The sequence below is a fragment of the Betta splendens genome, chromosome 12 (assembly GCF_900634795.4).
Source record: "Betta splendens chromosome 12, fBetSpl5.4, whole genome shotgun sequence".
Classification (NCBI taxonomy): Eukaryota; Metazoa; Chordata; class Actinopteri; order Anabantiformes; family Osphronemidae; genus Betta; species Betta splendens.
In genome coordinates, this window is record NC_040892.2 from 14,074,601 (window position 1) to 14,099,975 (window position 25,375).

Consider the following 25,375-nt stretch of genomic DNA (forward strand, 5'->3'; position numbering starts at 1 on the left):
GCTGTAAAGGTTGCTGAAGATCTTTGGTGATATACCAAACCTCCAGAGTCCAGGTGAGGTGCTTAATGTTTGTGTAATTAATTGGTGTAAACCTCTGCAACACACATTGGTTTATGCAGCATTATTCATGACCACCTGTTCCACAAAGCTGACGTTAATTGTTGGCAAACCCTTTACTGTCCTCCATGGACCTGGGTGGAACCAGAGTCTACTCAATTGTGAGCAGCGGATTTTTATTGGTGCTGCAGCATTCTGATTGTTAGCCAAGGTTATTGCCGGCATCATAAAAAACACAAGAGTGTTCATAAACTCATATTGAATAAATGCCTTCTAACTTGCCAGGTAAATGTGGAAAAAACAGCAGATAAAGTGTATTTCAAGCATTTCTTTATACTTGCACCTACAGTATTTGTGTTTTTGTTTTGACAGTACATCTTTACCTCTATACAGCTCAGACTCAAAGACTTTCTTGTCAAAGCTGTACAGTAAAGTAGCTCTATTAAAGTTAGGTGGGAGTCTCGGCAGCGGATGATCAGGCTTGTTTAATATTTTAATGCTTGTGTAATATCTTGTTGTACTGTTTCACGTCCTGAGATTTTAGAAGATCTGAAGACTGGGTGTGGGTCTTCTACCTCAGGGCTTTCTGCATACTTTGACTGAATAGGGGAATAAAAGACCAGACCAGAAAAAGTAAAGGGCAGAAAGATAAGACCAACTGATGTTAAATTAGGGGTCTCCTGTCACCCATCATTAAATACTGCAAGCATGATTAAAACTGGATGTGTTGATATTAATGTCATATGTTCTGTAGAAATACCTACCATACAGGAATGATCTTCCTTCAATTAAATCAGTATTCTATCGGAAAACAAATATATAATCCATTCAAGATTAACTGTTGGTGTGGTGCAGTAGAATATAAATGTTTCATGGTTTTGCTGACCCACATTCAATCTATACAGTAACAGCTGGTTATGTCATATCATAATCATCATCATCATGATAAAATGTTTACGCTGTTTTTTTTTTTTTTATTTAGGCATGTTTGGTTTATAGGTGCAATGTAATATAGTGTATCTAGTCCCATTCCTAACCTTATTGTAAGAAGTACAGTAAAATAAGACTTTATTTGTCATTTAAAAAATCAATTAAGGTGCCAAACAGCCTGTGCAACATATGGTCACAAATAATTTAGAAAAATATATATATATATATATATATATATATATATATATTATATATATATATATATATATAATATATATAGAGCATATATATATATAGAGCATATATATATATATAGCATATATACACTCTATTCTCACCCTCCGCGGGTGGTCTCATCCACTTTTCCAAGCTCGGGTCCTCTACCAGAGGCCAGGGAGCTTGAGGGTTCTGCGCAGTATCCTTGCTGTTCCTAGGACTGCACTTTTCTGGACTGAGATTTCGGATGTTTTTCCAGGGATCTGCCGTAGCCACTCCTCCAGTTTAGGGGTCACAGCCCCTAGTGCTCCGATCACCACAGGCACCACTGTGGCCTTCACCTTCCAAGCCATCTCCAGTTCTTCTCTGAGCCCTTGGTATTTCTCTAGTTTCTCATGTTCCTTTTTTCTGATGTTGCCATCGCTTGGTATTGCCACATCCACCACTACGGCTTTCCCCTGCTCTTTATCCACCACCACAATGTCTGGTTGGTTCGCCATCACCATTCTGTCAGTCTGGATCTGGAAGTCCCACAGGATCTTGGCTCGCTCGTTCTCTACCACCTTGGGAGGTGTTTCCCACTTTGACCTTGGGGTTTCCAGTCCATACTCCGCACAGATGTTCCTGTATACTATGCCAGCCACTTGGTTATGGCGTTCCATGTATGCTTTCCCTGCCAGCATCTTACACCCTGCAGTTATGTGCTGGACCGTCTCAGGGGCCTCTTTGCACAGTCTACACCTTGGGTCTTGTCTGGTGTGGTAGATCTGGGCCTCTATGGCTCTGGTGCTCAGGGCCTGCTCCTGTGCAGCCAGGATGAGTGCCTTTGTGCTGTCCTCCAGCCCAGCCCTTTCAAGCCATTGGTAGGATTTGTTGAGATCAGCCACTTCAGTTATGTTCCGGTGGTACATCCCGTGCAAGGGCTTGTCCTCCCATGATGGTCCCTCTTCCAGCATCTCATCCTCTGTTCTCCACTGCCTGAGACATTCATTCAGCACGTCATCTGTCGGGGCCTTATCCTTGATGTTTCATCCTGGATAGTGGCTCTCACGCTCACTAGTCCTCGGCCTCCTTCCTTGCGGCTAGCGTACAGTCTAAGGGTGCTGGATTTGGGGTGGAACCCTCCATGCATGGTGAGGAGCTTTTGTGTCTTAACATCTGTGGTCTGTATCTCTTCCTTTGGCCACCTTATTATTCCCGCAGGGTATCTGATCACTGGCAGGGCGTAGCTGTTTATTTCCCGGGATTTGTTCTTGCCATTGAGCTGGCTTCTTAGGACTTGCCTTACTCGTTGGAGGTATTTGGCTGTTGCCGCATTCCTTGTTGCCTGTTCAAGGTTGCCGTTTGCCTGTGGTATTCTGTGACAAACCGCCGGTTTGTTTCCCACTGAGCAGCCCCGGACTGTGCGCACACACACACACCAGCTGATTGGCTGCAGAGAGCGGGTGCACACGCAATCGTGCGGCCATTTGGACATTTCACCACCATTACATCTTGTTACGCCGTTAGACTAACCACATACACTTGTCACTTTTGTTGGTTTTGGTTTCTTGTGTCAGTACTTACGTGTCGGGAGTAGTCGGACTCCCGCGTCACGCCGGCAAAACCGGACAGCTGGGCGACGCTCACTTTTGACGTCAATGCAGTGTCGCCTCGGCGCGAGGCGCGGGTCCGACAAAATCACTTTTGTTTGTTGTTATTATTTGGTCCTAGTCATTATTTGTGGGGTATTCTTGTGTTATGAATCTGAGAATATTGTGGGAATATGGGTGATTGATTTATACTTGTTTAAAGGTGAATATTGGGATTATAAATGTTTAGTTTCCAGAACGTTCTGGAGAATGGTTAAACCCAGTTGAAGGGGGCGGGGCCAGGCCTTTAAGAAGAGTGGCCAAACTCCCTTGTGTGGGAGAGTAGACTGGACGGAGAGCGAGTTGGTTGGTGAGAGAGTGTTGACGAAGAGAAGAGACATTCCTTTTATTTGAGCAGGTTTTTTTTTCAGGTTGATTTCCACATCCATAGTTGTCCTTATCATTCTGTTTCTTTTTTTTGTCTGTTGCACCCGCGGGGTTTTGGAGCAACTGTAAATACTGCACCTGATTCTTTTCTGCACTATACTTTTGGACCGAATAAACTCACTATCTGCGAGCAAGCCATCTTTTTTTTTTGGTTGTTTTTTGCACGGCGTTCCACGTCTCGAGTGAGCAGCAGAGATCACTCACCACATATTCCAAGGTACTTGTAATTGTCCTCAATGTCTGCTATTGTTCCTTCTGGGAGTGAGACCCCTTCTGTGTGGATTACCTTGCCTCTCTTTGTCACCATCCTCCCACATTTCTCGAGCCCGAATGACATCCCGATGTCTGAGCTGTAGATCCTGGTGGTGTGGATCAGCAAGTGAATGTCTCGCTCACTCTTGGCGTACAGCTTGATGTCATCCATGTGGAGGAGGTGACTTATGGTTGCCCCGTTCCGTAGTCGGTATCCATAGCCAGTCTTGTTTATTATTTGGCGGAGGGGGTTCAGACCTATGCAGAACAGCAGTGGGGACAGTGCATCTCCATGGTACTGTATATGCCACATTTGATGGATACTTGGGCAAGTGGCTTCCCATTGGCTTCAAGGGTGGTTCTCCACAACCTCATCAAGTTTGCAATGAAGGCCCTTAGAGTTCTATTGATGTTGTACAGCTCCAAGCATTCAGTGATCCGTGTGTGGTATTGAGTCATAGGCTTTCTTGTAGTAGATCCAGGCTGTGCACAGGTTGGTGTGTCGCATTCTGCAGTCTTCAGCGACAGTTCTGTCAACCAGGAGTTGGTGTTTGGCTCCTCTGGTATCCTTACCAATGCCCTTCTGTGCTTCGCTCATGTATTGACCCATGTGCCCACTTATCTTAGCTGCGATGATGCCTGACATGAGCTTCCATGTTGTGGAGAGACAGGTTATTTGCCGGTAGTTGGATGGGACTGTACCCTTTGAGGGATCCTTCATTATCAGGATCGTTCGCCCTTCGGTTAGCCATTCAGGGTGAGTCCCATCTCTTAGCAGCTGGTTCATTTGTGCTGCCAGGCGCTCATGGATTGCAGTGAGCTTCTTTAGCCAGTAGGCGTGGATCATGTCAGGGCCAGGTGCTGTCCAGTTTTTCATACCTGAGACTCTTTGTTGGATGTCTGCCACTGTGATAGTCACTGGATTCTGTTTAGGGAGGTTGCTGTGGTCTTCCCTCAGATCCACCAGCCACTGTGCATCGCTGTTGTGTGATGCCTCCCTCTCCCATATCCCTTTCCAGTACTGTTAAGTTTCCTGCCTTGGTGGGTCTGCTCTGCTGTTATTACCCTGACATTGAGAGTACACTTTCGCAGGTTGTGTTGCGAACAGCCGGTTTATTTGTCTGGCTTCGTTATCTCTGGTGTATCTCTTTAGGCGGCTGGCCAAGGCTTGTAGCCTTTGCTTGGCAGTTTCGAGTGCTTCAGGTATGGGCATCTGGCTGTACCTCTTGGGCATCGATCTTTTCATTGCACCTCTCTGGGCCTCTGTCATTTGGCTCACTTCCCTCCGAGCTGCCTTGAGTTTTGCCTCCAACCTTTGTTTCCATGGTGGGTATTGTTTCTCATGGCTCCCATGGTTGCTCTTATAGCCAAGCACCTCTAGGATCACTGATGCTGAAGCGTATATCAGCTCATTGGTTTCTGTGAGTGTTGTCGTAGGGATCGCTCTCAATGCTGCATTCACATCTTCCATGAGACTTTGTGATGGTACTTCACTTAGTCGTTGTAGTTGGCTTCAGGGTTGCCTGTTCAATCTCGCCGTGATCTTATCTTTCAGGTCAGTCGCTGCCTCGCTCAGCGTATCTGTGCTTATTGGGGCTTCGTACCCAATTTCCGGTTGGGGAGACCTGGCGTCCTGGCGTCCTGGCGCCCATTTGTGTTGTATCTCGTGAATCTCAAGTTATGATAGCAGTTGCGTTTGTGGATGTTGGAACACTGAGCTACTAGTTGCTTCGCCGTCAGTCTTGAATGTGGGTTTCTCCTTTCCTATTCACCGCACATTCTTTGCATGTAACCCCTCTGACTAGGGTTACTTGAGTAGTAGCATTCTAACAGAGCCTTGTTCTCGCATCTCAGCCATTTCTTTCTTGTTCCAGTAGCCCACTTCTCGCCAAGGTGCTCTGGTTCCCCAGCACCTGACGCAGACCTTGTTAGACCGGGCGACGTCTGAGCTGGTATCTCATGTGGTTCATTGTCTCTCATGATATGAGGTAGGCGGTAGCTTGAAGGGTCTTGCCCAAGGACCCACACTGGATGCTTATTCGCATTCAGGTACACCTGAAAAGACTGGCTGTGCTGTCACAAACAGACTGTACTGTTTTCACTGCTTACTGTTTTTAACCTGTGATAACGTCTGGACTAACATGGGGTATTGTATAAAATATAGAAAACTAAGACCCCAAATTGTTTTCAGTTTTCGAAAAAATAACTGATGACACCAACTTAGATTTTTAAGTCAAGTAAAGTCAAAGTCTTGTGTTGATTAACTAAAAGTATGAGTGCTGTGTTAACTAAATAAGGTAGAAGTCCTGTGTTAACTGAAAGCAAAGTCTTATGTTTTATTAATGTCCATTGTACAGTAAGTGTGTTAGGTCCTGTGGTATTTTTTAAAGTCAAAGTTCTGTTTTAAGTTAGTAAAGCAAATTAAAGCCAGTATCACTGTTTGGTCCCCTCTGTTCCTCTGTTATAATTCAAGTAATTGTGTTTGCCTATAGTGAACATGAAGATTCTCATTCAAGTTCTTTTATTGTAAGTCTGACTCTGGAGAAGTCAGTGCCTCACCAGCCATGAACCTCACCGCACGCCACTGCTGAAGACATACACAAGATGAAACCAGTAGATTAAACAGGAAATTTTTCTCTGAGCCATTTGAGGTGTACTCACAGTGTCAGGGTAACAACACGAAAGCAGACCCACCATGGCTGGAGACTGAAGAATACTGGAAAGGCATATAGGAGACAGAGGAATCACATAACAGCAATGCGAAGAAGCTGGAGGACTTGAGAACAGACCACAGCTACCTTCCTAAACAAGATCAAGTAACCATCACAATGACGGACATCTAAAAGAAAGTCTTAGGTATGAAGTACTGGATGGCACCAGGCCCTGCAATGATCCATGCCTACTGGTTGAAGAAGCTAACCTCACTCCATGAGCGCCTGGCAGCACAGATGAACAAGGCACTAATGGATGGAAATCACACAGAATGGTTAACCTACAGTAAGGCCGAACAGTCCTGATCCTGAAGGACCCCAAGAAGGAAGCAGTTCCATCCAACTACCGCCCAATAACCTGCTAACCTCTGCTCAACATGGAAGCTCTTGTCAATCATCATAGCAGCGAAGATGAACAGGCGCATGGACCAATACATGAGCAGTGCCCAGAAAGGAATTGGTAGTAACACTAGGTGAGCAAAACACCAACTCCTGGTAGACAAAGCAGTCACCCGAGACTGTAAGATCAGACATATAAACCTAAGCACTGCCTGGATTGACTACAAGAAAGCCAAGACTCAATGCCTCACACATGGATCATAGATTGCTTGAAGCTATAGAAGATCAACAGGACCCTAAGAACATTCATCCAGAACTCAATGGGAAAGTGGAAAACAACCCTAGAGGCCAACTTTAAGCCGATCGCTTAAGTCAACATCAAGTGCGGCATATACCAAGGAGATGCTCTGTCCCCACTGCTGTTTTGCATAGGGTGAACCCCCTCAGCCAGACCAGCACCAAGACTGATTATGGAAATAACGCAACCGTCAGTCACCCCCTCTACATGGATGACATTAAGCTGTATGCCAAGAGCGAACAAGATATCGACTCGCTGGTACATACCACCAGGATATACAGCCAAGTGACAGGTGTGGTCAAATGGTAGCAAGGAGAGGAAAGGTAGTCAGGACTGAGAGGAGAGAACTACCAGACATTTTGCAGATTTGGAGGATAGCTACAAATACCTTGGAATCACACAGGCAAATGGTAATCACAAAGAGGCTGCAAGGAAAAACGGCAACCACTAAGTACATGTACTTCCAAAAGGGTAAGTAAGGTTTGTGCAGATGCAGGCTGTGCAAAGATGCTCCTGAAACAATCCAGCATGTAACAGCGGGATGCAAGATGCTAGCAGGCAGGTCTTTTTTATGGAACGCCATAACCAAGTGGCCGGTATAGTGTACAGAAGAGTGCAGTGTGTGTGTGTATATAATGTACCCACATATTGTCCATCTTTAAATTCACTCTAACTATACAAAGTTAAAGCAGCCCTTTAGTCCTTTAGCTGTACTTGCCATCACATTTATAACTCAGACAATTTTTGTTCTCTGAACGCAGAGGTACAACAATGACATTGACAGTGGGAAGGTTCAAAGGTTCAGCAGCTGCAGTCACAAACCCAAATTTTGTATGATGTATGTAAAAGGAGAGACTTAATTAAGCAGAAGCAAAACCAATATGACTTACACTGTATTATACTATACTGAGCTATGAATTAGTGCTAAATGTTCTCATTATGTTTCCTTTCTCTCTTTCTCTGTGTAAATATCAGTAAAAGGTGTTCACTATGTTCGTAAGGAGCCATCATAAATAACAGCCACTAAGAGATATAGGATTCTATACAGGAGATGAGCTATAGGAGGCTAGTTTGATTATTGAGCTGGTGTATAGGGGTGGAGTGGTAGGATGGATGGATCCTTGGCCATGCCAACAATCCTGACAATTGTTCTCTGTATGAACAGTTTCGATGTTAATTGCTGTGCCATTAAGACTTGTGCACCATCTGTTTGTGTTTTTTGATTCTAGTATGTGACTTGTAGTAAAAACCTTTTTCCTCTTAAGTTTTACTAAAATATAAAAACAGTCTTCAGAAATTCAGTAACAGCAGATTTATTTAAATGATCCATTGTCACAGCAATGTAAGTTCCGATCCATACTGTACGATATGTAAACAAGATGAGGAAAATCATCCTAAAAAAGAATTTCCTACACTGCAGCATCAAATACTGACAAGCCCAAATAGAGCAATTACAAAAAACAACAACATTATTACAAATAAAATTTGCACACTGTAGGTTTAGGACATATTTCTAATGCTTTGCATCATGCTGCAGCTAAAAGACCCTAAATTTAAATCCACTGGCTGTTTGGTTGTGTTCTGCCCCTTCCCACATGGGTACTCAGGCCTCCTGCCACATCTTAAAGATATTGTTGTGTAATGTTGTGTATGTTATGTTAACTGGTGCATTAATATTGTCCATAGGGTGTGCGTGTTATTGTGAAATGCTGTCTTTGCTGTGATAGAGTGGCAACTCTCAGTGCCTCCTTACCCAATGACAGCTGGAATTGGCTGTAGCATCTTTATGACCCATACCAAGAAATGTGGGGAAGATAATTGATAGCTGAAGATATCTCTAGTACCTCTGTATCAAATACAGGATTTTAAAGGTCTAAAAAAGGTTCAGAGGTCAGGGTAACGTACAGTACTATACTTGTATTAAAGTTGTCACTCTAATCTTTTTAGTATTCTCTACGCCCTTTGTTGACAAATAATTTCAACCTTTCTCTCTCTAATTACCCTAATATGCTAAACAATATGGCAGTTTTTGCATTATAATATTGCACATATCCTATAGTAACACTTTAACTTGTGATGTGATAGGAGGATATTTAGAAAAATGTAAAGGAGAGATGGTTAGATGTATTTAGCTGTTTGCATATGGTCTGAAAAGATGTTTGTTTGTGTGCAAGAGTTCCACTGCATTTTGTCAAATTAAAGAAAACAAGGGATGGATTAGTGAATGGTAGCAGAGATGGCTTGGGCAGTGTATTGTGGATGTTTGCTGTTGGTTAATCCCTGTGATTGATGACTTGGCTCCATTAAGTCTCTGTGTTGGCAGCCTTGTCAATTACTCATTAATCCTTCTAAGTGTTTACTTCATTTGTAGCCTGAACCGCTTCACTATGTACAAAAAAAAATTTGCATGTTCAGACTCGCACACGTGGCAAAGCCATGCACACACTGGTCTATAGTGCATTGATTGATTGAGGTTTAGGAAATGCAGAGTGTAGTACAATCTACATTGATCAAGGTGAGAAGCATAAGCTGTCTGTAGGTGAGTGCAAGGAATATAATTGCATAAATACCTACGAAGATTCGAACTCAAAAGGAACACTAAAAACCTTCTATCATCTATGATGTTTCAGATGCAATGTGCAACAGAAAAATATAGTTGTGTATTTAAAGTGAACTCTACTCTCAAGTAGAAAGCAGCGCAGTGTGGGTCCACCTGTCAGCTTTAGACACGAAACAAGCGCAATACATACAGTACAGTATGATCCCTTCATTTATACTTACTCAGTGTCAGGGAAACTCCTCAATGACAGGCTCATGAGAATGCTCACTGCCAGTTGCATGCCTCGTCTTCCCCCCAGAGGAACAAACACGTACAACTGATAAATGGATTGGACTTTAAAAATACATGGCTATGATCCATTCACACTACTGGCAGATCTTCTTTGGCCTTGGTGCACTTGCATTTATAACAAACTATCAGACAAATACAGTCTACTTTTGTTTTAGCTGGCTTGTTGTGCGAGGCCTGTCATCACTATTGGTTGTTGTAAAAGAACAAACACACAATGAACCAGAAAGACTGCAGTGGCGGCAGACAGAAATCACACATCTTAATTTTGAAAGTAGTATGACCTAAAATTATTTCTACATTTGTTGTGCACTTTTTAATTTAATTTAATATGTTTAATATGTCTTTAAAAATAAGAAGTAAATACACACAACTATTTAAAAGGAGCAATTCCTTCCTGTTGCAGTTGGAAAGCAGGATCTCATGCCCATTTCTTCTTTTTATATATATTTTAATTTATTTGTACATGTAATTCGTAATTAATTAGTGGTACTGAAGATTTTTGCAAAATATATGTGATAGTTTTTTAGTACTTAGCGATTTAGCTACTGTGATTGAAAACTGTTTATAAGGCCACCAGGGCCATTTGATATAGTCACTCTCCTTAACCAGTGTTGATTGATTTAATCCCCTGTGTCTCATAAGTCAAATTTTCCTGACACAAGCTGCCTTCAAGCCTGTATGTCAAAGTGCATTTCTAAATGATGGGATTGAATAGCTTTTACAGTCAAGCTTTCTACGGTCAGCATTAATGTATGAAATGGATTACCTTGGGACTAATAAGAGCACATTGTTTTTTCCACGGCATTCATTGCCTGAAAGCAATTTACCTGCTGTTGTCATTTCCTGTTATGCTCTGCCGTATATTTCATTATATTCCAAATGATGTTTGTTTTGCTTGCAAGCAGGCCTAAGCTTCATCAGCCTAGTGTCAAAATTAGCACTTTCCTCCAAGGGCTAAACATTAGCAACTCAGCAATCCTGCTATGTTTTGCATTTAGACACTGCTTATTTTCTACTCATTTCCCTCTGCTAAATGCAGTTAAATTTATCTGATGAGCACAAACATTGATAGCCTTCTTGGAACTACAGTACAAAAGTATCAAAGTAAAATTAGTTATTGGGAAACTACCGGAGACAAAATGACACTTGGATCAAGCAATTACCAAAAAACCCTCCTCTGATTTAAAATAAAGATGTACTTGTGATTTTGGATGCATAAGATTTTAAAGATTTGTTTTCAGTGATATCATTTTTCCATGGAAATTTCTATCCCCTACCAACTAATCTCAAAGTAATTATACAGTGTCCCAGTTCCATAATAATATTGTACACTATGCCCTACAGCGTTACACAGTTTTTCAGCGGGTAAGATACAAGATCTGTGTACTTGATAATTTTTTGAGAAAATCGCGTAAAGCCTCAAACCATAATTTATTAATATTGAATTCCTTTGAAATCTTCTCTTCACTTTTCATTGCAATTTTAAGATATTTAAGCTTCTTCATATCACATACACAGTATGTTCTTAGTGCACATAGATGTGGTGGAAATGTTGATGATGATATGTGATTAATTATAAAAATAAAGGAAAATAAAAATAATAGGGAAAGCAAATCAAAAACATGGATGTTGATCGTGCCCTTCAACAAACCAAAAACGAGCTGGGGAGATCAGTGCATACACCATAAAGGTGTGATGCAAAGAGCCCACAATCCTCAAGTTGCTTCTGCCTTCTGCCTATTTTTTCCCAACCAATTAAAATGTTTTAGCCAAATTAAAAATAGAAGTTCCAATCTTTTGTTTTTTCCCAAATCAAATCAATCACCACAAAGAAATCTCTCCTACCGGGCCGAGCCAATTTCAGATTTGAGTTTGAATTTGAGTTTGTTGCATCTTGTCAGAGGCGATCCAGACAGGTGAGCAGTCCTCCCAACTCTGAATGTCTATAGACGTTTGGAGGCTGAACGACCCTAGTCCTCAGGACTATTGTCCCTGGTCACACTGTCCAGATGACCTGCAGCAAATCCTGTTCATGGATGCCAAAATTGTAGTGGACATTTCCAAGAGGTGTGTGTGTGTGAAGATGTTTACATTCTCACACCTGCATCACTGCTGTCTGGCTATCAGAGAGGAAGGAGCACTAAGTCTCAACAGACAGAGAGACATAACTCCCTGGCCTTGGGTTTGGAAGCTAGAGTCCAGAGTCTATCAGGCATAGACAGCCATAGAACAATCTAGATGAAATGCCAAATACATGAAACAGAATTAAGACAAAACATAAGCTATTAATTGTAGGGCATAAGTCATAAATCATAGAATAACTGCATAGAATAAGGAAAAAAAATAATTTTCCCATAACAATAATGCAATCTGGATTGCGTTTTAGTTTACTAGAGCTTCCAGTGATGTGTGGTTGACCAGAGTGACAGAACACAAAACATTAGTTGGTGATATGCATTGTTTAGGGAGATCTATCTGTCTTTTGTTTTTTCTATAGTCCGTGTGTACAGTATATAGCCAATATGACAGTAAATTATATTTATTTACAAAAAAAATGTACATCTTGCTTTTTCTGCACTCAGAGTCAGTCATCTTCGGATATTTGATATTTAAAGTTCAGTATTACTTTCCACACAAATTTGCATTATGATGTACAAATTGTTTTAGGAAGAAGACTGAAGGAAGATTGGTTATGTTGTGATGTTGTTCTGAGAGAGAGGAGACGTATGTGGAGTTTTCTTTTATTCATCAGGGACATAAAGTTTATACAACTATGAGTAAGAGACACAATACTATTGAGCAATGGGTACATTTTAAATAGAGGTGTATTTGAAATAACACGATATAGGTCATTACGCAATCAATAAACAAATGGTTGAATAATACATTTAAAAGAGTACACAGGAAGATATTTATTGACTTTTTTAAAAATAAAATAATTAATATGCAGTAGATCCTGATAGACAGATAAGGTTTTTGTGTTTAGGGTTATTTGGGATCTCAAGCAAAGGAGATCACTCACAAAAATCAAATTATATTTTCTTTTAATAGGGCTATAAAGTTACCAAGATTTGTAGGGGCTAGTGCATATTTTAACAAAATTAGGTGTAACCAAACTATGTGACGCTCTTTAATATTATGCTCTGCAGTTTACAGTTATTCAAATATTTAAATGGTCTTGGTGACATTTTTATATAAGCGCTAAAATCATCGATCAGCGATCATTGCTTGCCTAGAACAGGATTTTTTACATGTCTATCCATGTGTGGCACAAGGATTGTTTGATTTTTAAGATCTTTTGTCCTGTTCATTTTGATTTCTCCTGTCCACCATTCATGTGGGACTACATTGATCTGCTGAGGGATTGGACACAAAGCAGACAATTAGAAGGCAAAGAGGCACGGCCAGCAGCAATTTTCAGTCGAGATGTGCTAGACAAGCAATTTTTGGTGTGCGTGTGTGACTATTACAGTATTACATTTGCACCTTAGCATTACGCAGTCTACTCTGCCCTTCCTCCGGCCGCAACAAAGGGACCCCCCCCAACAACCCACACCTCAAGACCAGCCACTGCCCACCCCCCTCTGCCTCACTCTGAACCAGGTTAGGGAAGAGTTAAGGAGGCCAGGAAAGCAACAGTCCCTGATAGATCTTCTCCATATTCAATCTGAGCCTCAGCCTGGAGAGAGTACCAGTACTCTGGAGGACTTGCCGTCTGGTTCCAGTCTCGAAAGTATCACGTCACAAGGAACCGAACCGCTTCAGACCTGTCGCCTTAACTTCCCACATGATGAAGGCTATGAAGAGGATCGTCCTCAGTCACCTCCGCACCCAGGTGAGCTCTGCACTGGACCCACTGCAGTTTGCATGTTGACCAGGCATCATGGTGGATGACGCCATCATCTACTGTGCCTGCAGCATCGCACCCTGTCTCACCTGGACAGCACTGTGACACCAGCCATCACTGCTAAGGAGTAAACTGGAGGTGGCAGGTGTGGACCAACATCTGGATGTTTGGACCATCAATTACCTTACAGAGAGGCCACTGTTTGTGAGGCTACGTCGCTGTGTCTCGGATGTAGTAGTCTACAGCAAGGGAACACCTCAGGGCACATTGCTCTCCCTTTTTCTTTTCAGACTATACTGACTTTGTGGGCTGGTGGGAAAATAATCAGCTGATCCTAAACACCGGCTAGTGCGATGTGACTTGCTCAAGGGTTAGCTGGGTTTGAACAGGCCACTAACGCAAGGCAACGCAATGCAACACAACTAATAATTATTATATTCCAGACATTGGAAAGAAATTATATGTTTCTGTGTGATCTCTATTCTTTTTCCAAATATCCTTTACAGTGCATTGTAATATTGTTTCAGCCAGTATGAATCTAGAGGTATATTTTGGACTAATAAATTCAAATTCTCTCCTCTCCTTAGGTGCTGAAGGGCAATAGAAAGCTGTGTTTGTCTGTGCGTTCAGTCGGGCGGATTCCTGGTGGCTATGTCACCAACCATGTTTATACGTGGGTTGACCCTCAGGGTCGGAGTGTGTCCCCCCCACCTGACCTGCCGGAACATCGAAGTGCCACCCTGAAAAAAGCTGATAGCCAGCGACGCAGCAACATGCAGCTGCTGCAAGAAGGAGATGAGAAGAAGGTGAGGGTTCTAATAAGTGGAAAAACATTAGAGTTCTTGAAAAGCACATCAGTATTTCCACTGTGCACTCTTTTTGCACAAATAACAGATATGTTAAATAAAATAATGTTGAACATAGCCCATTTTAAACATACATGTATGATAATTTGAATTTTTAATAGGTTGCCATGGCATTAATTTGATTGACTGATAGTTACTTTCACTTTTCAGTTTATTCAGGTTGAAACTACAGTAAAGACATAAAATGAAATATTTATAACAGTTAGAAAACTGAAGAAATTTTGTCACAATCTGGGTTTTTTTGTATGTTCGTTTCCTGTTTTATTTTATGCATATCCGTTTTTTTGTCACACCAGGTTTAGTTTAGTGCCACCAGTATTTAGTCATCAGTACTCACACCAGTTCTCTGCCAGACCATTGTGTTTTGTAGCTCGTTCCAGCAGTTCCAGCAAATCTGCAGTTCTTGTTCTTAAAGTCTTTGTTTGTGTGGTCTGGGCCTCTATGGCTCTGGTGCTCAGGGCCTGCTCCTGTGCAGCCAGGATGAGTGCCTCTGTGCTGTTCTTCAGCCCAGCCCTTTCAAGCCATTGGTAGGATTTGTTGAGATCAGCCACTTCAGTTATGTTCCGGTGGTACATCCCGTATAAGGGCTTGTCCTCCCATGATGGCCCCTCTTCCAGCATCTCATCCTCTGTTCTTCACTGCCTGAGACATTCACTCAGAACGTCATCTGTCGGGACCTTATTCTTGATGTACTTATGGATTTTGGATGTTTCATCCTGGATAGTGGCTCTCACACTCACTAGTCCTCGTCCTTGCGGCTAGCGTACAGTCTTAGGATGCTGGATTTGGGGTGGAACCCTCCATGCATGGTGAGGAGCTTAAGATCTGTGGTCTGTGTGTCTTCCTTTGGCCACCGTATTATTCCCGCTGGGTGTCTGATCACTGGCAGCGTAGCTGTTTATTGCCCGCGATTTGTTCTTGCCATTGAGCTGGCTTCTTAGGACTTGCCTTACTTGTCGGAGGTATTTGATTGTTGCCGCATTCCTTGTTGCCGGTTCAAGGTTGCCGTTCGCCTGTGGTATTCCAAGGTACTTGTAACTGTCCTCAATGTCTGCTATTGTTCCTTCTGGGAGTGAGACCCCTTCTGTGTGGATTGCCTTGCCTTTCTTTGTCACCATCCTCCCACATTTCTCGAGCCCAAATGACATCCCAATGTCTGAGCTGTAGATCCTGGTGGTGTGGATCAGCGAGTCGATGTCTCGCTCACTCTTGGCATACAGGTTGATGTCATCCATGTAGAGGAGGTGACTTATGGTGGCCCCGTTCCGGAGTCGGTATCTGTAGCCAGTCTTGTTTATTATTTGGCTGAGGGGGTTCAGACCTATGCAGACCAGCAGTGGGGACAGTGGATCTCCTTGGTATATGCCACATTTGATGGATACTTCTTAGAGTTAGCCCTTAGAGTTCTATTGATGTTGTACATCTCCAAGCATGTGTGTGGCATTGTATCATAGGCTTTCTTGTAGTCAATCCAGGCTGTGCATAGGTTGGTGTGTCACACTCTGCAGTCTTGGGCGACTGTTCCGTCAACCAGGAGTTGGTGTTCGGCTCCTCTGGTATCCTTAACAGTGCCCTTCTGTGCTTCGCTCATGGATTGACCCATGTAATTTCTTGAGTTTTTTTTAAAGGAAAATAAAATAAGAATAAACACAGCTAAAACTATTATATTCTAGTGTAGATGTCCACGAGGTAAGTAACCAGGTTTATACTTTTGTTGTTTGATTTTTCTTCTTTTGTTCTTATCTTATCAAAAGCCACCAAAGGTGTCCCCTTTCATATTACTAATCAATATAGTTACAATTGTTGCTCTTAACTAACTGGCGTTAAAAACGGTAGGTAACTCACTTTAATGTTTCCTTTGCTTTCAAGCTTTTTCTGTCTCCATAAATGCTTCATGTATTGCTTACAAAATCGAGAGATATTATACTCGGCCTCATTTCGTAGAGAAGGATTATGTTGATTTGATTCTATGCTAATGGAAGACAGAGGACAATGAGATGCTTCCAATAAGTGGATTAATCTGGTAATTAAAGCTAGTCTCCATGCACTGCATTAATGTCACATGAATGCCTCCATATTCTCAATATACAAAGGTGGCTGGCTTTCCTCTAATAAGCAGGCAGATGTGATTGGATGAAGACTGGCCACCGGCACTATATACAGTACAAAATAAATTCAAGCTTTCTGCATTAGAGGCCAAACCTACAGTGAGGAATGGAGAAGGATGGAACTGGCATTGTTTAATTGACATATTCACAGTATATACTACTAGTGACCATGGTTTAACTGATTCCTCTTTTCAGTCTTGGCAAGATATGTCCAGTAAAATCAAATCCAGTAATAAAGTGCCTTGCATAACTAACATTTTCTAGGCTTCTCTAAGCAACACTTTGTTTTTCAGATGTTGATATTTGTGAATGGTAAGTTATGTTTCTGAAGAAATCATTAATAGAGAACAATGATTTGCAGATTAGCATGTTGCTTAATCAGGGAAACAAAAGGCTTTACCCCTTTATTTAATAGATGGAATATTAGCAAATGACTTTATTTGTTGCTGTCGTTGAAACATGAATTATGCATTTTTCAGCTAATTGTTTGACTCCTTGATGTTTCTAAATCCTCAAGAGACCTAATGCAATAAGGGATTAAACAAACTCCTTAAACACATGTTTAGTAAATGCAAAAATCTATGTTTATGTTGTAAAAGTAGAGTCGTTGGTGGTATATTTGGATAGTCCTTGTAAACAAACTGATTGACCAATTTAAAGACCAATTTAAACAGTCATTCCTCCAGTCAGTGCAGATAAATCCACCTCATTAGTGGGGTTGTGATTCACTAAAATTCCCATTTTGGCATTGGCTTTCTCAGAACAGCTCATTTTGTACATGCATTGTGTTTTACATTTCTTTTTCAAACTTTATGTCAATCAAGGAGGAAGTCACATACAGTACATACAAATCCACAATATGCACTCTTGTAGATATTTAACCTGCCTTGTTGTTCTATTTGTCTTCAATAGGTCAACCTAGTTTTGGATGATGGTCGTTCTCTGGGCCTGATGATCCGGGGAGGAGCAGAATATGCTTTAGGTATATACATCACTGGAGTGGACCAGGGATCCGCAGCAGAGTGTGGAGGACTCAAGGTAAAACTTCAGTCTTCTATAAACGTCTGTCTGACAGTTCAGACTAGAGTTTTTTGTTGAGTGAGCTTGCTGGGTAACACTCCCCATATGTAGCCTGCTGTTCTTCTATGGCTTAATACAAAATGCACAAAAAATTTAGGTCTTATTTTGTTACGTGTAACTATTTATGTTGACGTGTTGTGAATGAGAAACAAATTTGGTGAATAAAATTTCACATACATAAAATGTTAACCACCATCCACATGTTAAAAAACATTACTCCTAAAATTTCCACAACATAACACTTTACCACTAAACTGAAAGCCCCAAGCTATTGTAGCAAGCAAACATCTTTGGAAAGTCGCTTTGCACAGCGCAAAAGAGCCTGTGATGAGATAGAACAGCATATGACTACAAAGAAAAAGAAAACTGCATTTGACAGACAATAACGTGAGTCCTACTTGAAACATGGACTTACTATGACAGGTTGTTCCTACGCATAAAGCCCTCTCTGCATAATATGCAGCAAACCGGCAAGGCACTGAAGCCTTCTAACTGCTTCTTGAGACCTAGCATTCTACATGTTACGTGATGTTACACGGACGCTGCTAATAGAGCTACATACACAGCGGATTCACGTTTATTATTAGTGGGAGTGCTTCCAGCATTCATTGTTTTTTTTTTTATAATCTTTATAGTTTATTATTATTCTTCCGTACGTTTTTCATCTAACTAGTCCCGCATAGTTTCAGCTGCAGAAACCATTCAACTATCAAAATGTTCAGCTTTTTAAGGAGAGGGGTGCTATTTATTTCTTTCATATTTTTCAAATCATTAAGCTTTTTGTCCCCATTGAAATGAATGAAAAATCATTTTCAAATCTTCTTCAACTTTGTTTACTTTCAGCTTTAACTACTTCAACATACTTTAGGCTACAGACACCATTTGAACTACAAAATACTTTTCAACTATTCACCTATTAATCTCTTGTTCAGCTTTTTAATATCTTTAATACTTTCTGAGTTGTAGCAGTTTAAGCATAGGGTAGTTTTTGAGCAATTCATAGCTTTCCATTAGTGTGTATTGCGTGAGCTAGTGAGCTAGCTAGAGTGCGTCATGTCACAGCTAGTGTGTGAGGACACGTTTTTTAAGACAGAACTTTTCTCTTAAACTCGTCACTACAGCCACGGTTTTCACTTTATGAACATAATATTTTCACTGAATTATAGTCACACTTGTTTACTTTTTCCGCCATTTGTCTCCATGGCAACGGCACAGCTGCAGATTTGACTGACAGGTCAATCTCCTGATGCTCAGTGTACGCAGCAGTTCCATGCTTATTACTGATTAATCAACTACACTATTGGATTGTGTAGTAATTAAGCACAGACTTCCTCCAAATCCTTTCAAAATAAAAGTACCAAGCCAAATAATTAGCTATTAGCTATTATGACTATTTAAAGATTGATTAACAGTTTAGTAATTACCCACACATTTCCTCTGAATCTTTTCAAAATAAAAGCACCTATGCATTTAATACCTTAAATACATGGCAAGATTTTTGATTCTGATTGGTTAATTTTGACTAGTTATTAAGCTATTACACAATTAAGCAATTAATTACAAATACTTAATTCAAATCCATTCAAATTAAAAAGCTAGTCAGCTTCTTCATGATTGTCAACAATGCACCTTGGTCAACTTTTGAGTCATTGTCATCTTTTTAATCTTCATCATCGTATCATCTTTTCATCATCGTTTTTTTATCTTCTTCATCTTTTTAATCGCCATCTTTTCAATCACTGTCATCGTTTTAATCTTTGTCAATGTTTTGTCGTTTTATCGTACAGAACTTTTTGACATCAGCACCTTAATCAATTATGTCGGTCGTATCATTTTATTTTGTTGTATAGTTCCGCCACACCATAAAGACAGGTTTGTGAAAAAATTGTGACATTAAACCTATCTGTAGCGCAAAGGTTGGGGAGCGCTGCTCTACAGTATTTTGTTTCTAATCAGGCGATGAATCATTTCGGTCGGTAACTTCTACTAATTAACATCTACTCTTGTGACAATGTTTTTAGAGTAGCCAGCTGATGGGTTAGAACTAGTTTACAACATAAATGCGTAGGAATGCTCTATATATTTTTGGTACAGTAATACCATGTCGCTACTGTGTGTGACTAACGAAAGTTTGGAACCAGCCTAAGCCTTAAGCCTTAAACCCTAAGCCTTTCACACCTTCATTCGTTTGCTTTGGTCCGAATCAGTTGAGGAGTTTGTAAACTTGTAGCAATTTCTCCTTGGTGCGGTTTTGTTTCACACAGAAAAATCCAAGCGAACCAAAACACTTCACTTCAAACCACATAAAAACTTTCTCTCCGCAGATTGGTCAGATATGTCTGTCTGCCGCAGGAGCAGAAAAGTAAATACTGTATGGGAAGAACGTCCCGTGTTGTGGACCACTTCACGTTTCCGTGACAAGAGAGACAGTTTTACGATGGAGGTCAACCTACTATGGGGTGCCGAATGTAAAAGGAGCACCTATAGCTTTCTCACATTTAACTATATGACACAACATGTTTTCTCAAATTTAGTTAAATGTGCACAAGTCTAAATGTAAATGTTAAATGGTCTCGGATCAGAGATGTGAACTCAAACACCTCAAACAGTGCGCGCAAACCCCGCCCACATCTGACCTGGAAACTTTTGTTTATAGCGTGGACGTAACTTCGGCTAGCTAGTAAAGTTAGCTAACTAATTCTCAACCAGTGCCACAGAAATACTCTATTCAAACCTACTTAACTCCCCAATAATGGTGTTTACGACAGAACAGCAGTTTGAAGCGGAGCCTCAGTCCGCACACCTGCCGTTACAGCCCGTTCAAGCTCAGCTAATGAGAGGGACTCGGAGCTGACGGCCATGATGGCTTTGACTTCAGGTTTGTCCAGTATTGTTGTCCACCGATCCAGAGTCAGATGTGAGTGGAGCTATGTGTACTTTTTAAGGTGTTTGAGTCGGCGTCACTGATCTAGGATCATAGGTGGTGGAGTCTACATAAATAATCGGTTTTGCACCCGGCAATCATTTAACATTTACATGAAACATTTACATTTACATTTAACAGTAACATTTAACATTTAGATTTAACATTTACATTTACTGTACATTTAACATTTAGATTTAACATTTACATTTAGACTTTTGCACATTTAACTAAATGTGAGAAAACGTGTCATTTACTGTAGTTAAATGTGAGAAAACTAGTTATAGGTGCTCCTTTTACATTTGGCACCCCATTACCTACGTGGATTGGTCCTCGCCCTGCTGAATTACTTTTCTTGCATTTACCACTTAACGCAAATCTTACAGTGTGAAAATGAAGTGCAGTTACGGCTGGAAAACAATATATTGATGGACTGGAGTCGCCATAGGCGCAAATCAATGCAATAAGGGAGGCAGTGTATTATGTTAATCAGCAGAAATTTTTACCGAATCATTGGGTTTGCATTCTCACTCGGAGGACCGCACCAGAGTTCGCTATTTGATGCGGATCGAGACCATCTCATTTTGGGGGTCTCTGTGCGATTGTTGTGTTCATATCAGACAAAACGAATCGCACCAAGCGAGAAAACGAATTTGTTGTCTAGAGAAGTTCACAGCTGTAGGTGTGAAAGCACCCTAAGTAAATCTCTCCAACTTGGGGTTGGAGTCAAACAGTTTCCAGCATACTGATCACTCTGTTTAGGATTACAGTATTTCTGATAGTAGTAAAATTTCCTCTCAGAGGGTTTTCCAGTGATCCTGCTGCAGTGACATGACAACTGACAGAGTTTTATTGACATTACATTCCAAGGGCTTTCATACTTTTAGGCCAATCAGTCTCTATTTACTATCGCTTTTCCCTTTCACCATGTGGCCTGTCATACAGTAAGTTATTAAATTTACTGTCATAAAATAATATTAGTGTTTGTTGGATTATTTGGTCAATTTATAAAAGTGAACAACTCTTCAGTTAACCAGCTATTGCAGTAATATTACCTGTGAGAGGAGGCCATTGGAGAGATACAGAGGCAGCCGGTAAAAGTGTCCACCCCCACCGTGTTTGGGTTTCAAATCTGCCGCGTCAGTGCCGGGTTTGAACTGCGGGAGGAGTGTGTTACGTCCGTTTGGCCTGTAGGTGGCGATTGACTCCCACTTTTGGTCCTAAAACATCATAGTTGCTTACGTCATATAGCCTCTTGTAGAACAACCAATAATCAGGTCTTCGGTGGCCTAGTGGTTAACGTGCATGGCCGCAACGTTTTTTTTTTGTCCTGGGTTCGAGTCTGAGTGGAAGCAGTTTTTTTATTTTAATTATTGGAAAAACAGCGTCTCTTTATCATCATGTGATGACGAGATGACAACGTTGTATTACTTAGTGCATGAATCGCCAAGACCATGAACCGCTGGTCGCGTTATAGTATGAAGTTATGAACGTAAGTAAATTATGGCAAATTATGGCAGTTTAAAACCGAAAATAGGAAGCTGAACGGTGCGTCCTCCCGCGTGCAGCGTTCGATTTGTGGCAGACAAGCTACTGTAACCCTGATTTCTTGCTGTTGGTATGGGCAATTTTCTTTACGTGGTATGCTTCCTTGATGCACCACACGGCAAGACAGTACGGCACATGTACACTTTTTTCTTTACGCCGCTCTTATCCAACGCGCGTCACCTTTTTCCTGTCCCCCGTCAACAAGGACAGGTAGGAACTAATGTTGATGACAAATAAAATCACAGTAGCTGAAATGTCACGTTTCCCAAACATAAAATAAAAAAAATAAAAAGGAATACTAACTAAGGTTACACTACTACAATTTAAAAAAGTGAATAAGGATTATCTAGACCAGAGGTCTGCCACCGGTAACACCCACGTTTTAAATGAAAAAATGAAAAAAAAAAAAAAAAAAAAAAAAAAAAAAAAAAAATGAAAAAAACAAACACTGGGAGCCGTGGAGGGCGGCAATATTATATTATTTGAGAACATTCAACATTTGTTTTTTAATCCAAAGAAGACATAAATGTCGGGGCTCAGAGATCTAGCCGATGATAAAACATTGTCAAGGCATCGACAAGGACGGCTAACTCGCTTTTCCCTGCTTCAAACAGCTGTTTTAACTGAGAGCAACCCGTGCGGCATCACCGGTCAATCTGTGAACGTATTAATTTTTTTTGTAAATAAAAATAATGTTTGCCCTGTTCAAACCTGCATGGGGAATAAAAAAGATTCTGATTCTGAAAGCGGCTGAGCAACTTCGTAGGAACACATTTCATATGGTAGAGGTGAAAGGGAGACTAACAACACAACGCAGCCGAGGCTGCAGCAGCAGAGAAACGCGGATCTTTGTCCTGCATTTTGATGCGTGTTTCCCCTTCCTCCAGTGTCCCCGCTCTGGGACGTGGATGGCCACGCCCACTTTCATTCACCAGACGGACATGAAAGAGGGAATAACGAAATAAACAGCTGGTTAACTTTGTAGGAACATGGCTGTAGCTCTGCAATGACTTTATGTGGTACAGGTGAAAGGAGTAATAACGAAATAAACAGCTGGTTAACTTCGTAGGAACACCTTGTAGTAGGAACTGGTATATTTAGAAAACCCAGTAGTACTAGTGTTAAGGTGTGTGAACTGGGGAGGAGACGGCAGCAGCGACTGAAGAGCGACTGAATAGAGTCGATGTCTTCCCCGCTGACAGGCGCATTCATTTGATAATGCACGACCTTGGCTGACAGTTCAGTTGAAAAACACACTGAATCTTTATTAAACCGTCCCTGAATAACATCTATGAACTGCAGTTTCTTCCTTGATTATCCATGATTATTATGAAAGAAGCGCAAATCTTCGCCAGTCCAAATTGTGCAATTAATACTGTGTTTACAATAAAGGTAATAAATAATAATATTAGTATTTTCATTTTAAAAAGCACTGCATATTTTAAAGGAATGTCGAAGTGCTACAAATAAATTAGACCAGAAAGCTACGATAAATACATACGTTTATTTTTGCAGAGTAAACATATAGAACAAACTACTTGCTGCATTAATGAGTCTTAGACCTGCAGCTGATCACTCCGCCCGATGCTGCCCAGTCTCCCACGGAGCTTTGTCCTGAAGCTGAGGTATTTCTCACCTGCTGATCGAGTAGTAGCAACACATTAGCATGTCTATGCGCCTCTACGAAGGAGGGGGGAGGGGTGTGTAGTTTTCCTTTGCGACTGTGAGCAAACATGAGACAAGCAAAAGCTTGGTCGAACTCAGATTCAAGTCATCTGAGTACGAAACACATCACATATCATTCGATCTCGTGTTTCATTGGAGCGGCAGTCTGGAGCTCTCTGCTACGACTGCTGCCCCGCGACCCGTCCACGGATGAGCTTCCATTAAAAATTAAAAGCAGAGTTTTTTTGTTTTTCGTTTTTCTCTAAACGAAAAAAACAGCTTAAAATTCAAGTCCGTGTGTTTTTGTTAAAAAATGTTTTTGTTCGGTTTATTGGTTTGTAATGCGGTGATTTTATTCAGGATAGATAGACGGATGGGAAATCAAAGTTTTGAAACATACACGGGCCGAATAAGTCACATCAGCCACTCATTCAGTTACAATGACACGCACAGTCAAAACAAATTCTCGCTACATCTAGTGCGCCACTCCCCCGTTTCTCTCGTAGCCTGCATTTGCACATCCATACATTTGTGTATTGGTCACTCTCTGTCTGGACACATGACTCCGAAACACGTCACGTGTTTGTGTAAGAGTTTGATGTCTCCACCAAATTATAAGCAGAGGTAACGAGAGAACGACTTTTTGTGTTTTCCGTTTGTCTCTAAACAATAAAAACATATTAACTCCAATTCCGTGTCTTTTTGTAAAAAACTAATATTTTTGCCTGTTTTATTGGTTTGTAAGGCGGTGCTTTGATTAAAATCCGTTTGCCGCTCATCGAAAGAGAAACGAAAACGCCGGTGAAAGTGGCTGGATGGACGGATGGGAAATGGAAATGTTGAAACGTACACTGGTCGAATAAGTCTCTCAGCCACTCAGTTACAATGACAGCCACAGTCAAAACAAGTCAAACTGCAGTTCTGCAGACACAGAGTAAACACGTAGAAACAAACATGTTGCTGTAATGCGTCGCTGTTGATCTGCTGATTTCTGGCGTCCTGTCAAAATTACGACCGACAACTGCTGTAAAACAAATTCCTATGATTATTACGGTTATTTACGTAAAATCTACGACTATTGGAAAACATTCATTAACAAGTTGTGGAAGTTTAAAACCTAAATAAGCGGCTTTAGTCGCAGATGGACTGCGCTCTACGTCTTTACTTGCGCATTCAATTTATATTAATTAAACCGCGAGGCATAATCATGGTATTATGTGAAGTCAATGTGTTGTATCGGATGTTAGAGAGGTGGGTGTGTACGTATTTTTAAGAGACGCCTTCTATTTAAAGACACGAAAAAGCTGAGGAGAATAAAAACAAGAATGTGTTGCTGCTGTGGCGCTGCCTGTTTTAAACCACACAGAACAATTATAACTTCGCAGTGAACAGAAAACAGCTAAGCCATCAACAAGTTGTTGCCCTTCATACTCCCCATGTTTTAGCACACAACAGATACTTAATAGTAAAATAGGTCTGGTGTAATATATGTGTGTTACAGGTAGAAATGAACAGTCGGACCTCAGTTACACTGTAGTGCTTTGGAGGCTTCTAATCAACGCTGCGCCACCTGGTGGTTAAAACGCGACTAGCATCCTGATTTTTTCCAGCCGGCTGCAGGATTAAAAATCTTTAGCCAGCGACGCACTCGCTGCGCCGTGGCGAC

At 41.1% G+C, this 25,375-nt stretch overlaps 1 protein-coding gene across 10 annotated transcripts in view; it reads left to right on the top strand.

The window, feature by feature from the left end:
• whrna (whirlin a) overlaps positions 1-25,375 on the top strand; it is a 122,194-nt gene that overhangs the window by 35,894 nt on the left and 60,925 nt on the right. For all 10 annotated transcript variants that reach the window (XR_008696217.1, XM_055513133.1, XM_055513136.1 and 7 more), the window contains 2 exons: positions 14,107-14,325; positions 17,406-17,531. Coding sequence is in view for 9 of the 10 variants with exons in the window: in XM_055513133.1 (XP_055369108.1) it covers positions 14,107-14,325; positions 17,406-17,531 (345 nt within the window). In the remaining variant the exon portion in view is untranslated. The remainder of the gene's footprint in view (positions 1-14,106; positions 14,326-17,405; positions 17,532-25,375) is intronic.